Raw genomic sequence first — 15759 nt, 5'->3', positions numbered from 1 at the left:
AGGGTTCCACAGAAAGAAAGCAGTTACAAATCCTCGTGGTAAACCTATACCTAAATGAGCCAGAGCTCCCCTTGAACAGATGAGCAGCAACAGCCTTTCAGTATATTTGTCTGTTTTGCATCAATATTGAATTAATTATTGTTCTGGCCTTTTATGTCTGCTAATACCTAAATTGCCTGTTTTAATGAGATGATTGTGGCTCAGGATTTTGTGGCCAGTTTAGTTTTAACATCCATTTGAATTTTGTATTTGCTTTGATAACATTGTTTAAGTTGAGATTTACACTGAATATTTTATTTACCTGCTGACTGATGTTAAAAGTGTTTGCACAACACATGTTATGGCACTTTCGTTTATATGGCAGAACATTTAAAATAAAAGTGCACTGTACACTGCTTTTGAATTCATTATCGGATTTCGCGTATGTGATTAATCGTGATTAATCATGGAAATCATGCAATTAATCGCGATTAAAAATTGTAATCGATGCCCAGCCCTAGTTTTTACACATATGTCAAATGGCACATGATATAATGTGTACAATGAGCATACTTATATTTTCAGCTGGGTGAAAAGTGAATGTTCCCATGATGACAGCACTTTGTTTATCTCCAATATAGCTATTTATTCCAGTCTCATCAAGTAAGTCAACCTTCATTTGTTTATAACTGCTGAAGGTAGAGGTTAAGGCAATAAGTACGCTGACCTTAAATGATTTCTTAGTAGTTCAGGGGGGTTTCCTGGTAAATTGTGCTAAACCATGTAGTCAATTGCTCAGTGTCTGTGCAATATTATAAAATAATTACACAAGTACAGTACAAAGGTGAACATTCCAACTAATGTCATCCTTCAGGCCAGGTCTAGGCCTGAATAATAAGACAGAATATGCATAGAACTATTAGCTAATAGTTGGCCTGTGTTTGTGTATCACCTCTAATGAAGAGAGAGAAGCCTGACCCCCTTCGCTCCTGTCAGCTTCTGAGCAGTGGGATTCTTCAACTCGCAGGCAGTCAGAGGTGCTAACACAGGTGTTTGTAAACATAATATTTTCTTCACACACATTGGTCACTGGCTTTCACAGAAACCACAGTTGAATCCGGTGTGGTTTGCTCACTCTGTATTACGTCAATATTATTTTGTATGGTCCCAGGTGTGCAAGTCTATTGCATCAACAAGTCACAGCAGGGCATGAAATGGATTATAGGGTGACATTTTTTAAACTGGAAAATCTCCTTTTTTAATACGTCCACATTACAAAAGTTGTTATTTCAAAAGATTGTGATTCTTGGTGTGCTTGATTCAGCAAGTGGTGCCTTTTTCCTGTTGAGATGCAGTGTTATGATGGGGCAACACAAGTCTTTATGGGAGAATGCCACAAGTGGGGTATGAACGAGGCCGGCTCTAGACAATAGGGGGCCTAGGCAAGACCCTCTTAGGGGGCGCTCCTTACTTTTCCTGGAGCAGAGAACTATGAAATAAACTACAACTGTATATAAGGAGAGAGAAAAGGTTTCCAATGTCCTTTAAGTGGACCTGCCAGAATTAGGGATTTAATTATGTTTAATGGGCTCTCAACTACCCATGGAAATATCCTGTAAATACCCAAATACAATATATGAGAAACACGTGGCCAAATGTGACAAACAATGACAACAGATTCCAGTTTGATAATACTGTTGGCTCAGCCATGGTGGTTGTTTGTTTGCTTTCTTTCGTCTGTTCAACTGGTCGAGTCTTCAGTGGTTTTGATTTTACTTTCCTCATAGTCTGCCCTCATGGTTACAAGAGCACTTTTCATTTCCTCCTCATAGTAACAACAATAGTGCCATTACCCAAACAACACACATCAAAATGCATTATGAACAAGGGTTACCACCAGAGGGTGACATAACTCAATCTTGACCGATTTTGACTCCATCTGCAGTTGTTTTCAGCACAGACAAGCGTAGTTGATATCTTCTTAGCTTCCCATCATATTTTATTTTATTTCACCTCTCTCCCTCACATTTCCTGTCAGCTAATACATATAAAATATGAACTACCACTGCAGTTCCATATATATATACATGATATTAACAGTATGAGGAGGATTGTTTCAAACTGCAACAGCACATCCACATGTAATTTTGTAGCATCTGTTGATGGCAAACTCTACATATGATTAAAGCATCACACCTCTCTTTAACTTGTCATCATCACACACACAACTTTTCCCCTTTTTTATTCAAGGGGATCAGAAGGTCTAGTTAGTAAACAAATGCACTACACCAAGTGTGTTGAACTGATTTCGGCTGCGGGCTGCTTCACTACTTGACTGAAACTGTATTAAATTGCTGTTTCTGCAGTCATTAGTTCTTCCAGACTGGATAGGACGAACAGAAAGGTAAACTGATGACTGCACATAAGTCTGTTTCTTTACAGTTATTGAAGGTAAACAGACAGAGGTATATCTCTGTAGGGATCCTTTCCATGTTGTAAGACACTTATAATGACATTATGAGCCTGTCAGTGGTGGAAACAAGTGGTTTACTTTGATGCAGATACTTTCCCAATAGGATTACATCGTACAGCCGTTTTGCTGTTGCCCTCATAGTGTTCTTAATCAAATCTGGTCAGTGGGCAATAACATTTGTCCCAACTAAAAATCTGGACCCTAAAAGATGGGAAAAAAGGGCCCAGGTTAAACAATATCAGGGTTCTCCTTTAAGGTACCGTCCACTCCTTGTTTTTGTAATAGCGAAGAGGTCCTCCTAGGAGACTATAGGTCTGACACCATCTGACACTAGGCAGAATGCAAATGTGATGTGATGGTGTCCCCAACCAGCTAGCCTTAGTTCCCAAACGTCATCTAGCGACATTTTATAACTCTTCAGGTAGTGATAGGAATTCTGCCTCTTTTTAGTGAGCCAGATCATTTGGCTCAGCTTAGCAATAAAAGCAGGCTCTTTCAGCTCCCAAATGGCTCTTCATTTAGTACCACCTCTGGCTTTTTCATAATTCGTCCAAATTTAACAATGTTTTGGCCTATGATTGATATGTGCACATATATATCAGTTATTGTATTGAACATTTCATTTATACTGAACATCGTAGTTGTAGTCAGTTGTAACAAGGGGACAGTTGCTTAATTTCACACCTCATGTCAAGGACATCCGATGAAACTCACAGACCATATGTGATGGTATCAGCATGCTACACCTAAAAGTCTCAATCTCTATCAAAAGTCAAGACGGGGGGTACTGTGGCGTGAGCCAATAAGTTGATTCCGGCCTGCTTTCGATCCTCTCTTTGTGCAAGATCTTAACTGCACAATTGATTCATTTTCACAGGAACACTATTAACAGACCTGACCTCCACCATTGTGAAGTGCTTCGAGTGGCTGGTCAGAACCCACATCTGCTTTACCCTTCCGAACACCCTGGACCCCTTTCAGTTTGCATACCACCCAAACAGATCAACAGATGTTGCCATTGCCCGAACAACACATACCACCCTCTCCCACCTGGAAAAGGGCAACACATATGTGAGGATGCTGTTCGTGGATTACAGCTCAGCATTCAACACTTTTGTGCCTGCCAAGCTCGTCCCGAAGCTCAGGAGCCTTGGTATTACAACACCCCTGTGCAACTGGATCCTGGACTTCCTGACGAGCAGACCCCAGGTGGTGCGAATGGGCAACCAAACCTCCTCCTCACTGACCCTGAGTACCGGGGCCCCCCAGGGCCATGTCTGCTAAAATCCTAAAAGACTTCTACCGATGCACCATCGGGACTTCTACCGATGCACCATCGGGAGCATCCTCTCAGGCTACATCACTGCCTGGTATGGTAGCTGCTCTGTTGCCGATCGCAAGGCCCTGCAGAGGGTGCACAGAACATTGTTAAGGACCACAGCCAAACAGGCTATGGACTATTCTCATTGCTGCCGTCTGGTAGATGCTACCGAAGCATCTGAACACGGACTACCAGACTTACAAACTGTTTTTTCCCCGAGGCTGTAAGGCTTCTGAATCAGCAACATTGATCCACTGAACAGTTGCCATCACCATTTACTCTCTGCTCCCCCACTCATACAACTACACTTCCTACATATATTTGTACAATTTTACATTTTTAACTTAATTTAATATTCCTCACTTCTTCACACTTTAAACTGCTGCTAGACCTTCTTGTAATTTTAATTGTGGTTACTTGTTAATGTTATATGTTATAGTGTTACATGGTATATGTTATACTGTATGTTAAAGTGTTATAGTGTGATGGAAATTGATATTACCATTGATTCACATATTTACAAGTGCATTGCAAGCACGCAGGCTCTCCTTTGTGTGTGTTTGCCATGGGCAATTGATCACCCATGGTGAGGCCCTATGCAAATTTAATCCTCGTCACCTCTCCAGACTTCCCCTCTAGCCAGGGTGATTTAATACACACCAACTATTTAACATGTTGCCTTTTGTGCCTTTGTGTGTTGACCTTCCGGAACCTTCCGTGGGGTAACCTCCCCTCCCCTCCCACTCACCTCCCCTGTCCCACCTCTGAACTGTAACACACCCCCAGTGATCTGTGACCTCCCATAGCTGACCTTATAAAAAGTAATACTGTACATTGAAAGCCAATCTTTTACCCTGTCTCATTTGATAAGGAACTGATTCCCTATAGGTTGTACGTGGAATAAACCTTCGAAACCTGTTGATTCATCTCGTGGTACCTTTATCTTATCTGCAGAGTTTAGCCTCAGTCATAATTCTGTCAAGTGTTATATGTTATTTTTGGTATATGTTACTTTGTTACCTGTATGCCGTCTACTGTGTAGATGTTGCGGGCCAAGTCTTTAGAATTTCGCTGTGCTAAAGCAATTTGGTGCATGCGACAAATACTTGGACTTTGACAGGTGGTTGTGATAAATGATTTCCAGTCTAGGTGCTAGTATAATTATTAGCCGCATACAATGTGTTCTACTCCAGTATCCTATCAAATATTAGGAAAACTCAGCTGGGGACGATTCTAACATGCATTACACATAAATAAGTTGCAACAGGAAGCAAAGCTATCAAGTGTAATAGGAAAAATGAACAAATTTAACACACCCTTTGCTTGTAAGCGACTATCTCACTGGCATTTTGAACACTACAGCTTACATAAAACCCTTATCCACCATTATTTTGGTTTACAAAAGGCATAGCTTTTGGCCCTAGATTTGACACTTTGACTGATATCTTTATATAACAATGACAAACACATTTTTCATGGGCGCAACCCACATACTCAGCTGTGCTGCTCAACCCACAAATGCATGTTCCTTCCAAATGTGGGACCATTTAAAAGGGAACTAAACAGGCTTTCCAATGGTATAAGATGTATTGCCGAGAAGCATTGTTACAACAAAGAATTCATCTACCAAACACAAATTTCCGTACTTTTTTTTTAATGTTTATAAATACGATAAAAACTCTATGGACAAGATATGTATATAAATAGATATAAATATGAATTCATTATAGATGAGAATTGTACAGTAGTTAAAAAAACAGTCCAGTGTAATGTTCAGTGGCTGGAGGAAGGTGTGTGGCGGCCCAGGCCAGGGTGGAGGGGAAGAGAACAGTCACTAGAGGAAGGTGTGTGAGGGGGGTAACCAGGCTGGCTATCAGAGTTCAGCAGGGTGACAGCCGCAGGGAAGAAGATGTTCCTGAACGTGCTGGTCTGGGAACGGAGGGCCCTGTAGCGCCTTCCAGAGATGACCTTTAGAATTAGTCATCGTATGTAGAGAGTGATGCCTCTGTGTAAGTAACCCCATTCACCTCTTACTTTGCATAAAGAGGACTCCTGTTAACACTGCAATGAGAATGAGAGTTTCTATAAATATTAAACACAAGTCTCTCATGCAGTCCCATAAGTACAGTCTATAGGTCATGGCACCTTTTTTTGCCTTTACTCTTAGAACCTAAAGCCATAATGGGCCGTGATTTCATAGACGGGCAACTGGCAATAGAATGAGCAAAACAACTGTCCACTGCGCAGAAACTAAATCTTATTTAATAACTTTGCAGAAATTATTTTGCTAATTTAATACCATAAGCAAGATCCTAAGCGCACTTATTGGTGGTTCAGCACTCCCACACACCACTTGAAAGCTTTAGTTCATATGTGACGAACGTTCCTTGTAACAGGTCAATGAAATTAGGGCCCAAGGCCTCTAAACAGCTTCACAGTAAATGAGCCATTAACATCAATTCATGCCACCATCTACAGATGGGTGACAAATGTGCTCATGTGTAATTAGATGGACAAACAACAAGGCCAAATCTCTGAAGTGTGAAATGATGCAAGCATATGTCATGCCACTGGCCTGGACTCCTCATTAAGCTGTTAGCCACCATGTTTGTTTACCAGCTCTTAGGGAGAAACAAACGCCAGACTCCTCTGCCCCTTTCACTCACACATCTGAGCAGTGGGATTCATTAGCTCCTCACAAGCTTTTAGAGGTGCTAACACACCAGTTTGGAATACCTGGTGTTTACTCACACCTGCTAAGAGGAACACGTCATTTGTTGAGTCCCTTGTTAGTGTCAGGCTTGCTCAGTCCATAATGTGCTGCTTGATTGCATCATGAAGGTCATTATAGTTCACTGACTGCAATACTGGACCTGCCAGTATTGAATGATTTACAAATTTAAACTAATTTTACCTAACAAGTTAAAAAGGCATTTTGTGAGGCCATTAAGATATTAATAGAGTTTGATTCAAAGTTTATCTTGTTGATTTGACAGTTGAGTTCAGTTCAGTCTACCCAACAGTGGAACTGAAATCATTAAATAGAAAGTTTAGATTAGATTAGATTCAACTTTATTGTCATTACACAGAGTAGAAGTACTGAGACTACGAAATGCAGAAAGGGCAAAAAAAAACGAGTATATACATACTGTATGTATAGTGGTAATATATAAATATATACAGTATGAAATAAGATCTATGTAGCATGAACAGTATTGACAGTATAAGAGTGGTAAGACTATAAACATGAGCCACAATAGCAGTAGGTAGAGCAGATAAGATATACAGTACTGTGCAAAAGTTTTAGGCAGGTGTGAAAAAATGCTATGAACTAAGAATGCTTTGAAAAATGGAAGTGTTAACAGTTTATTTTCATCAATTCTTCATAAATTAACAAAATGCAGTGAAGGAACAGAAGAAAATTCTAAATTAAATCAATATTTGGTGTGACCACCCTTTGCCTTCAAAATAGCATCAATTCTTCCAGATACACTTGCGCAGTTTTTGAAGGAACACGGCTGGTAAATTGTTCCAAACATCTTAGAGAACTAACCACAGATCTTCTGTGGATGTAGGCTTCCTAAAATTCTTCTGTCTCTTCATGTAAACCCAGACAGACTCGATGATGTAGAGATTAGGGCTCTGTGGGGGTCATACCATCACTTGCAGGACTTTCTGTTCTTCTTTAAGCTGAAGATAGTTGTTAATGACATTGGCTGTATGTTTGGGGTTATGTTCCTGCTGGAGAATACATTTGGTGCCAATCATACGCCTCCCTGATGGTATTGCATGATGGATTAGTATCTGCCTGTATTTCTCAGCATTGAGGACACCATTGATCCTGACCAAATCTCCAACTCCACTTGCAGAAATGCAGCCCCAAACTGGAAAGGAACCTCTACCATGCTTCACTGTTGCCTGCAGACTCTCATTATTGTACTTCTCTCCAGCCTCCAGCGAACAAACTGCCTTCTTCTACAGCCAAATATTTCTAATTTTGACTCATCAGTCCAGAGCACCTTCTGCCATGTTTCTGCACCCTAGTTTCTATGTTTACGTGCTTAGTTCAGTCACTTGGCCTTGTTTCCTTGTCGGGGTAGAGCTTTTTGGCTGCAACTCTTCCATGAAGACCACTTCTGGCCAGACTTCCCCGGACAGTAAATGTCTGTACCTGGGTACCACTGGTTTCTGCCAGTTCTGAGCTGATGCCACTGCTTGAAATCTTCCGATTTCGAAGGTAAATAAGCTTGATGTGTTTTTCATCAGCTGCATTAAGTTTCCTTGGCTGAACACTGCGTCTACGATCCTCAACGTTTTCTTCAAAAGAGCTGGAACTGCACATTTTGAAACCCCTGTCTGCTTTGAAATCTTTGTCTGGGAGAGACCCTGCTGATGCAGTATAACTACGTTGTGTCTTGTTGCTGTGCTCAGTCTTACCATGTAAATGGATAAAAAATAAACATTTATTGTTTACATTTTTCAAAGCATTCTTAGTTCATAGCATTTTTTCACACCTGCCTAAAACTTTTGCAAAGTACTGTACTTTTATATAAAGTCCAGGTGTAAGTACAGGTGATGGTAGTATACAGAATAAGGTAAGAGGCATGATATGATATAAATGCAATACAAGATATGTATACACTGAAAATAGATATAAATATGAATACACTATAGGTGAGAAATGTACAGTAGTTATAAAAAACAGTCTAGTGTAATGTTCAGTGGCTGGAGAAAGGTGTGTGGCGGTCCAGGCCAGGGTGGAGGGGGGAAGTACAGTCACTAGAGGAAGGTGTGTGAGGGCAGTACCCAGGCTGGCTATCACTGTGGTGCAGAGTTCAGCAGGGTGACAGCCGCAGGGAAGAAGATGTTCCTGAACGAGCTGGTCCAGGAACAGAGGGCCCAGTAGCGCCTTCCAGAGATGACCTTTAGATTTAGTCATCGTATGTAGAGAGTGATGCTTTTGTGTAAGTAACCCCATTCACTCCATTTGCATGCTGCAGTTCCCTGTACTTCTCCTTCTTACTGTTTTCTGACAGAATTGATGCATAAGCAGCAATACACTTATAATATACCACCAGACTAGCTCAATTTAAGAACTACCTTACATTTCAATAATAAATTATACAAAACTAGTGAACTTGTCTAATTTGTAGAACAGTAAAACTGCCTTTAAATTCTCTGCCTGCCTGCCTCTCTCCCTCTCTCTCTTCATTAAACATGACAAACGTAAATAACACATAAAATAAGTAGTAGGCTATTGGGACTGATCTCAATGGTTTAAGGCTGAATCCCATTACACCCCTTAGCCCTACGCCTTTCCCCTTCCCCTCCGTTTTGCGCGTTCACGTGTAGGGGTAGGGCTATCCCAATTCACATTAAGACAGAAAGATAGGGGTGGGGGAAGGGCTTTCCACCCCTCCAAACGGAGATTTTCCGAGGGCACACTTCAAACGGAGGGGTGAGACCGATTTCCCCCAATGCATTGCGAACCCGTGATCATTAAAGAGAGATTAGAAATGGGATTGGGCCTAAATCTTGAATTTCATTAATATTGTTTATTGCCTAATTATCTCACTATAAAGTGTTGTGAATTCACTTTCATTCATAACATTGGTGAATATTAAAATATCTTAAACCTTGACGAAAACAGTACAAAATTTCATATTTGTTGTCTGTGAACATTAGTTATGCTCAATAAAATCATTCAAGATGGTACAGTTTAGGGTTAACTGATAACATACAAAATACCTCAGTCCGAAGTCAGCATGGTTCTTGATGAATCCTGTTTAAATATTTTACCTGACACAATGATTTGAAATGCTTGCCTAAACCAACTGTAAAAGTAGGCATATACAAACGGATTAACTGTAGAGTTTAAGTAACCTACCCAGCCAAGTATTTCATACGCTATTTTTGGACTTCCGTAACCCAAGTGTGGATCAATCGTAAAAACAAGAAAAAATGGGATCCATGATGATAAAAAGACACCCATAATAATGGCTAGGGTTTTGGTTGCCCTCCTTTCAATTTTAATCAAAGATGGCTTCCCACTTATATTCATATTTATCATGTGAATTGATCTTACTTGTTCCTGTGCAACAACGAAAATTTTAAGATATATACAGGCCATTATGATGCCTGGCATGTAGAAAGACAGTACAGATGACAAAGAACTTGAAAACAAACTGTGTAGGAATATGCAGCTACCTTCACACACAATACTGTTATAGAGCTCCTCAATACCTAAAAGATTTAACTCTAGAAAGACAACCCCAAAACCAAATATAGATGACACAACCCAGCTGATAGAATTCATTATTACTACAACTGAAATGGTTATCTTTGACTTATACAGTAGAGGTTGACTGATGGCGTAGTACCGATCGATTGATATCATTGTAAGATTTATAATTGATGCAGTACAACACGTCATAGATGTACTTGTGTGAATTTTGCAGAATAATTCCCCCAAATACCAGCATGATTCAACAGATCGCATCACACTAGGGGGCATCACAATGCCACCCACCAGCAGGTCTGCCACAGCCAGAGAGAAAATAAGGTAGTTTGTAGGTGTGTGGAGCTGTTTGAAATGGACAACAGTGATGATGACCAGCAGGTTACCAATCACTGTTATCACTACTGTAGTCCCAAAGAAAACATATAGAGGAACACGAATAACAATGGGATATGTGAACTTAGGACAGGAGCTATTCACAGACTCATAACAGAGAGGAATGTTCTCTGTAACCTCTGACTCGTTCAGGGTGCTTCTCAGTGCCATATCAGGGTTATGCTCTTCCTGAAAAGATGACAAAACATCTAGATATAGGTAGATAACTTAATATTACTGTCAGTATATTCAGTGGTAAGTTTACAGTAGGTTTAAATGAATGCATTTTATATTTAGTTAAATAAGATTAAATATAAATAAGATCACTCTTTTATTATAATTCTGCTATTGTTGTACTGAAAATCAAAATACTACACATTATTACAAGATCAGATTCAATTATAAACAACTTTTACTTTGACTTTTTAATAATCGTTCAAATCAGTTATAAAATATCAGTATTCAATTTGAAAGGAAAAAGTTGTCATATGATTAGAGGGGCCTTACCTGAAAGAGGCAATGGTCATAAAGCCTGTCATTGAAGATGGAGGCTCTAATTTATAATGTGTTTCGAGTGAAAGACACAGTGAAACATTTTCTCCTCCCACTGTTTCATCTGGCTTTAAAATTCCACCAATAGAAAAGGCCCACAACAGTGTCTTAAAAAATCAAGTATCAAAAAGGATGGTTTACCAGTGTTGATGAAATGAACGCGTATGAAAGCATAAGGGGCACACATATCATGTGTGTAAATTAACTCAATTAAAAAATAGAGTTTTTCAATGTGCTTATATTTCTGATTTGTTTGGTTACCACATAATTGCCATCATCACCCATCAAAATAACAACATCATTCAGAAAGCAAATTCAGACTTGACGAATTTTGCCGAAAAACTTTACCAAACAAGATCATTTTGAACGCATTTCTAAACCAGCTGTAAAATAGGGCATACACAATAGGGTTACAGGTTGAATTTAAATAACCTATCCAGACAACCATGTCAAATACCAATGGTGGTATGGAATAGCCAATAAATGGATCAATTATGTTACAAACAAAAAAGGGCAGCCAGAGCGCCAAAAACACACCCATAATAATTGCAAGTGTCCTGGTTGCCTTTCTCTCCAGTTTGGAAGCAGCTGATGGATTTTTCCCAGAGATCCCATTCATATTGTGTTTGTCCTGAATTGACCGTGCTTGTTTCTGCGCAATGAGGTAAATCTTTGCATATATGCAGAGCATTATGACTCCTGGAATGTAAAATGAAAGAATGGAGGACAAAGCCCCAGACAGTCCACCCTGAAACAGAATGCAAGCCCCTTCACAGTAGAAATTGTTGTAGTAAAACTCCTCAAAGCCCATAATGTTGAGCTTGAGGAAAATCATCCCGAATCCAACCAGGGCAGGAACGATCCAGCTGATAAAGATCATGACCGCGGTCACGGAGGGAGTGATGGTGGTTTGGTAGCCAAGAGGGTGGCATATAGCATAGTATCTGTCGATAGCAATGAAAGACAGATTCAATATGGATGCGTTGCAAAGCATCACATCAATGCTCGAGTGAATCTTGCAATAAAAATGACCCATATACCAGCAGGTTTCCACGGACCGCACCATGCAAGGTGGCATCAAAAAAGCACCCACAAGCAGGTCGGCCATAGCCAGCGACTGGATGAGATAATTGGTTGGAGTGTGGAGCTGTTTGAAATGAGCCACAGTGATGATGACCAGCAGGTTACCTATCACTGTTATCACCACTGTGGTCCCAAAGAAAATATAGAGAGAAAGACGAATAACCACTGGATAGGTGAACTTTGGACAGGAGCCATTCACAGATTCATAGCACAGAGGAACTTGATCAGTGTTTTCTGGATAGGTTCGGTTTTTCCCTTCCATCTTTCCTGATGAAGTAAAAAAAACAAAGAAAAGTAAAACCATCAAAACCACACTATTAAACATGCATACATGTGCTATACAGGGATGCCATACATGAGATGGCGTGTAAGACAAGTGTGTTAAACAGTGCATAAAGGTTGTACATTACTACATTAATAATACATAAAACAGCAATATTATATAATACATATAATACAAAAGTACATTACTTTACCAAAATATCAAAACATTTTCTCAGCATTTCACTCTGGAACTTGAGTAGTTGAATGATAAACATACATTATAGACATGATAAAATACCACACATGAACACAATTTTGAGTCAATTGTCGCTTTTAAAAAAAAAATAGCCTAATCCAAGAAAAAGTACAGAATGTGTCTTACCTTGGTCAGAACTCTGTGACCGCACTAATGTGACTCATATTTATCTTTGCCATCCTGGGGCTATTGTCCAGAGCTGTTTCTCCCTTTTGCCCTGTCATGCCAGTGTCATGTGCCCTGTTTCCCTGGGGTCTGTCCCTGGTGTTAGTCAAACCTAAGACCTGGTCATTAGTTCTCTTTGGACCAAAGGGATCATTATCTGATGTTTGTCTTTAATCTATTTAACGGCACAATCAGATAAACATCCTCATTATAACTTTTAAAATTATCCTCTCTGTCACATGGCCGGAATGTTTCCATGCATGTAAGAGTTACAAACAGTAGTGTCGCCTAAAGACTACCTCAGAACCATTGTGAATAAAGTGAGTAGACACTAAATACATGTGTCTACACAACTATTTTGATACATTTTCAAATGACTAAATAGTTTAATGGGCAATCAATTTAGAAATTACAATTAAGTCTCACAACGATTATGAAAACAAGCCTTCCTAAAAGCCCAAACTCTGATCTGTCATACAGTACGTCAACGTGTTTAGTATGAAATGTTTATTTACCACTTCTTGCAGTCCTGAAATGAACACTTCAACGGCTCGGTTTGAGTTGATGCAGTGGCAGTACACCATTAATCAGTGTAGGCCCACGTCACCACAGGCCTACGTCATCATAGGCCTACACTGGCTCATGTCTACACCATAGACATGTATAGATAGACACCGCCTCCACTGCTTCAGCCCGTTGCCTCGGCGAAACGCGTCGCCGCCATGCTTCTTTAGTTACTACGTATTGACCATCATTAAGAGAAAGCACCCTGTAAGCAAAATGACGTCCCCTAGACGTCCTGTAATGGTCTCTCTGAACGTTCTAAAAACGTAAATGTGTATGGTTCCCGTGACAACTTTAGGACGTTTTGCACGACGTTCCAAGACCGTCCCGAGGACGTTGCGGTGACAACTGGGAAACGTTTTCTATAGGTCATGGGGACGTTATGCAGGACGTTGCAAGCACCTCCCGAGGGCATTGTGGTTACGTCTGGGGAACGTGTTTCTATAGGTCCTGGGGACGTTCTGCAGGAAGTTGCAAGAACGTCCTGAGGGCATTGTGGTGACATCTGGGAAACGTGTTTTAGACGTCCTGGGTACGTTATTCAAGGATGCACCGCGGACGTAGCAGGCACGACCGTTTTTGCTGAGCTAAATTAAGAAAATAAAATAATAATAGATCGCGGAGCCGTCATTTTGCTTACAGGGCGCACACACACACAAGTTCATTTATTTTACACATTTCATATGATATGCATAGACACATACACAGAAACACCCGATTACGGGCATGGGAATTGAACCGTAAACCTTCCTATTACTAAACGAGATCGCTACCTACTGTCCTAACACTGTCTGATTACGATTGTGTCACTTTAACAGGTTTATCACAGTGTGAGACAGCCAACAAACTTAGTCTTTTTTTCCGAGGGTTTGAGGAAAAGCATATTGTAGCAATCTCAGTCACTAAGCATTGAGGGTTTTCCGTAATGATTACTTTTTAAATTAACATCCATGGCACATCACGGACGTGCGGGCAGGGAGGCAGAATAACTAGCCAAACTAAGAATGATGAAATAAAATAAATATGAATGCTTCTTTACTGATCTGTGCTATAAATGTAATGTCTGCATGATTCCAATACAATGCATACATAGGAAGGTGACCAAGTGTCTAGCTTTAACATATTGAGCTTTCCATAGGCCTTCAAAGATGCTGCAACAGAACGAAGAGCTCACCGGTCAAATTGTCTGATTGGAATTTCTTTAAAAATCCCGTCTCGCAAGCAGAATCTGGATTTGACAACAATTCTAATATTTAGGCCTATAAAGCAAACGTGCACTGCCCTTATTATGTTTTAAAGGAACAGCCTAATCTGCCGTTAGAAAGTTATTTAACAACACGCATATGCTGCATTTTAAATAAAGCGCAAACCCTCGGTTTCAAACGAGGAGCGAACTGAGTGAGAAGGATCCAACATGGCCAAGCAGACTAGCCTTAAAAGCTTTTTTTCAGAGGCCAACTGAACTGAACAACAGTGATGAGGGTAAACCTTCTGACGAGGATGAACCTGTCCTGTAATACCTGCAGTGTTGCGCGTTTCCTTTTATTATAGGCCTACTGCGCGCCGAAGAGCCGCGAGCGGTATTGCAGACGGAGATTTTGAAAAATTATAGCACTCGCAGCATATTGAAAACTGGAGCTTTGAACTTAGTTCAACATTTTGAATTATGAACAATGAACTGAGCAAGTTCATGTAGAAAGTGAACTTTCCAAACACTGAATACCTGACTCATTGAACAGAGCAATGACCATGTTGCGGCGCTCATTTTAACGCCACAGCAGGTTGCGCTTAAAGGCCACTTATTGACGCGCATCAGACATAAATGTTTTTGTTTCCCATTGTAAACTTAGGAAAACAAACATGTTGCATTCTAAACTACCTGATTATGTTATTATTTAAGCTATGCAGGCGGTCAGTTTTCTTCAATAGGCTAATTTAGAAGCAGAAATAGGTTAGATATTTGGCCGGCTTTTCATTAAAATGTCGGTCAAATGAAAAACATTTTTCTGGTTCAGAGAGGACCATCAGAGGACGTCAAGGGGACGTTTTGGAAGGACCAAATGCGAATGTCCCGCAGAGGACCACAGGTAAAGGTTACGGGGACGTTTTTAAAGGACTTCCTGGGGACTTATGCTGAGTGACCAAATTATAACGTTCCTTAATAGTCCGTTTTAAGGCTGATGCGAACGTCACGCAGAGGACCTGCAGGTAAAGGTTACGGGACGTTTTTAAAGGACGTCCTGGGGACATGTGCTGAGTGACCAAATTATAACGTTCCTTAATAGTCCGTTTTAAGGCTCATGCGAACGTCACGCAGAGGACCTGCAGGTAAAGGTTATGGGGACGTTTTTAAATGACGTCCTGGGGACGTGTGCTGAGTGACCAAATTATAACGTTCCTTAATAGTCCGTTTTAAGGCTCATGCGAACGTCACGCAGAGGACCTGCAGGTAAAGGTTACGGGAACGTTTTTAAATGACGTCCTGGGGA

The 15759-nt window shown here is 40.4% G+C and overlaps 2 protein-coding genes across 2 annotated transcripts; both read right to left on the bottom strand.

Annotated features, from left to right (window-relative positions):
* Window positions 1–9522: 9522 nt before the first annotated feature.
* LOC308360759 (trace amine-associated receptor 1-like) lies at window positions 9523–10557 on the bottom strand (the record flags this gene model as incomplete). The annotated part of the gene is made up of 1 exon (XM_080832869.1): window positions 9523–10557. The coding sequence occupies one exon, from the start codon at window positions 10555–10557 to the stop codon at window positions 9523–9525; it is 1035 nt and encodes a 344-aa protein (XP_080688995.1).
* Window positions 10558–11236: 679 nt separating this feature from the next.
* LOC308381677 (trace amine-associated receptor 1-like) lies at window positions 11237–12283 on the bottom strand (the record flags this gene model as incomplete). Its single annotated transcript, XM_080859264.1, has 1 exon — window positions 11237–12283. The coding sequence occupies one exon, from the start codon at window positions 12281–12283 to the stop codon at window positions 11237–11239; it is 1047 nt and encodes a 348-aa protein (XP_080715390.1).
* Between the last annotated feature and the right edge of the window lie 3476 nt (window positions 12284–15759).

The sequence above is a fragment of the Sprattus sprattus genome (assembly GCF_963457725.1).
Source record: "Sprattus sprattus genome assembly, chromosome: 2".
Taxonomy (NCBI): domain Eukaryota; kingdom Metazoa; phylum Chordata; class Actinopteri; order Clupeiformes; family Clupeidae; genus Sprattus; species Sprattus sprattus.
This window is presented reverse-complemented; position numbering and strand designations above follow the sequence as displayed.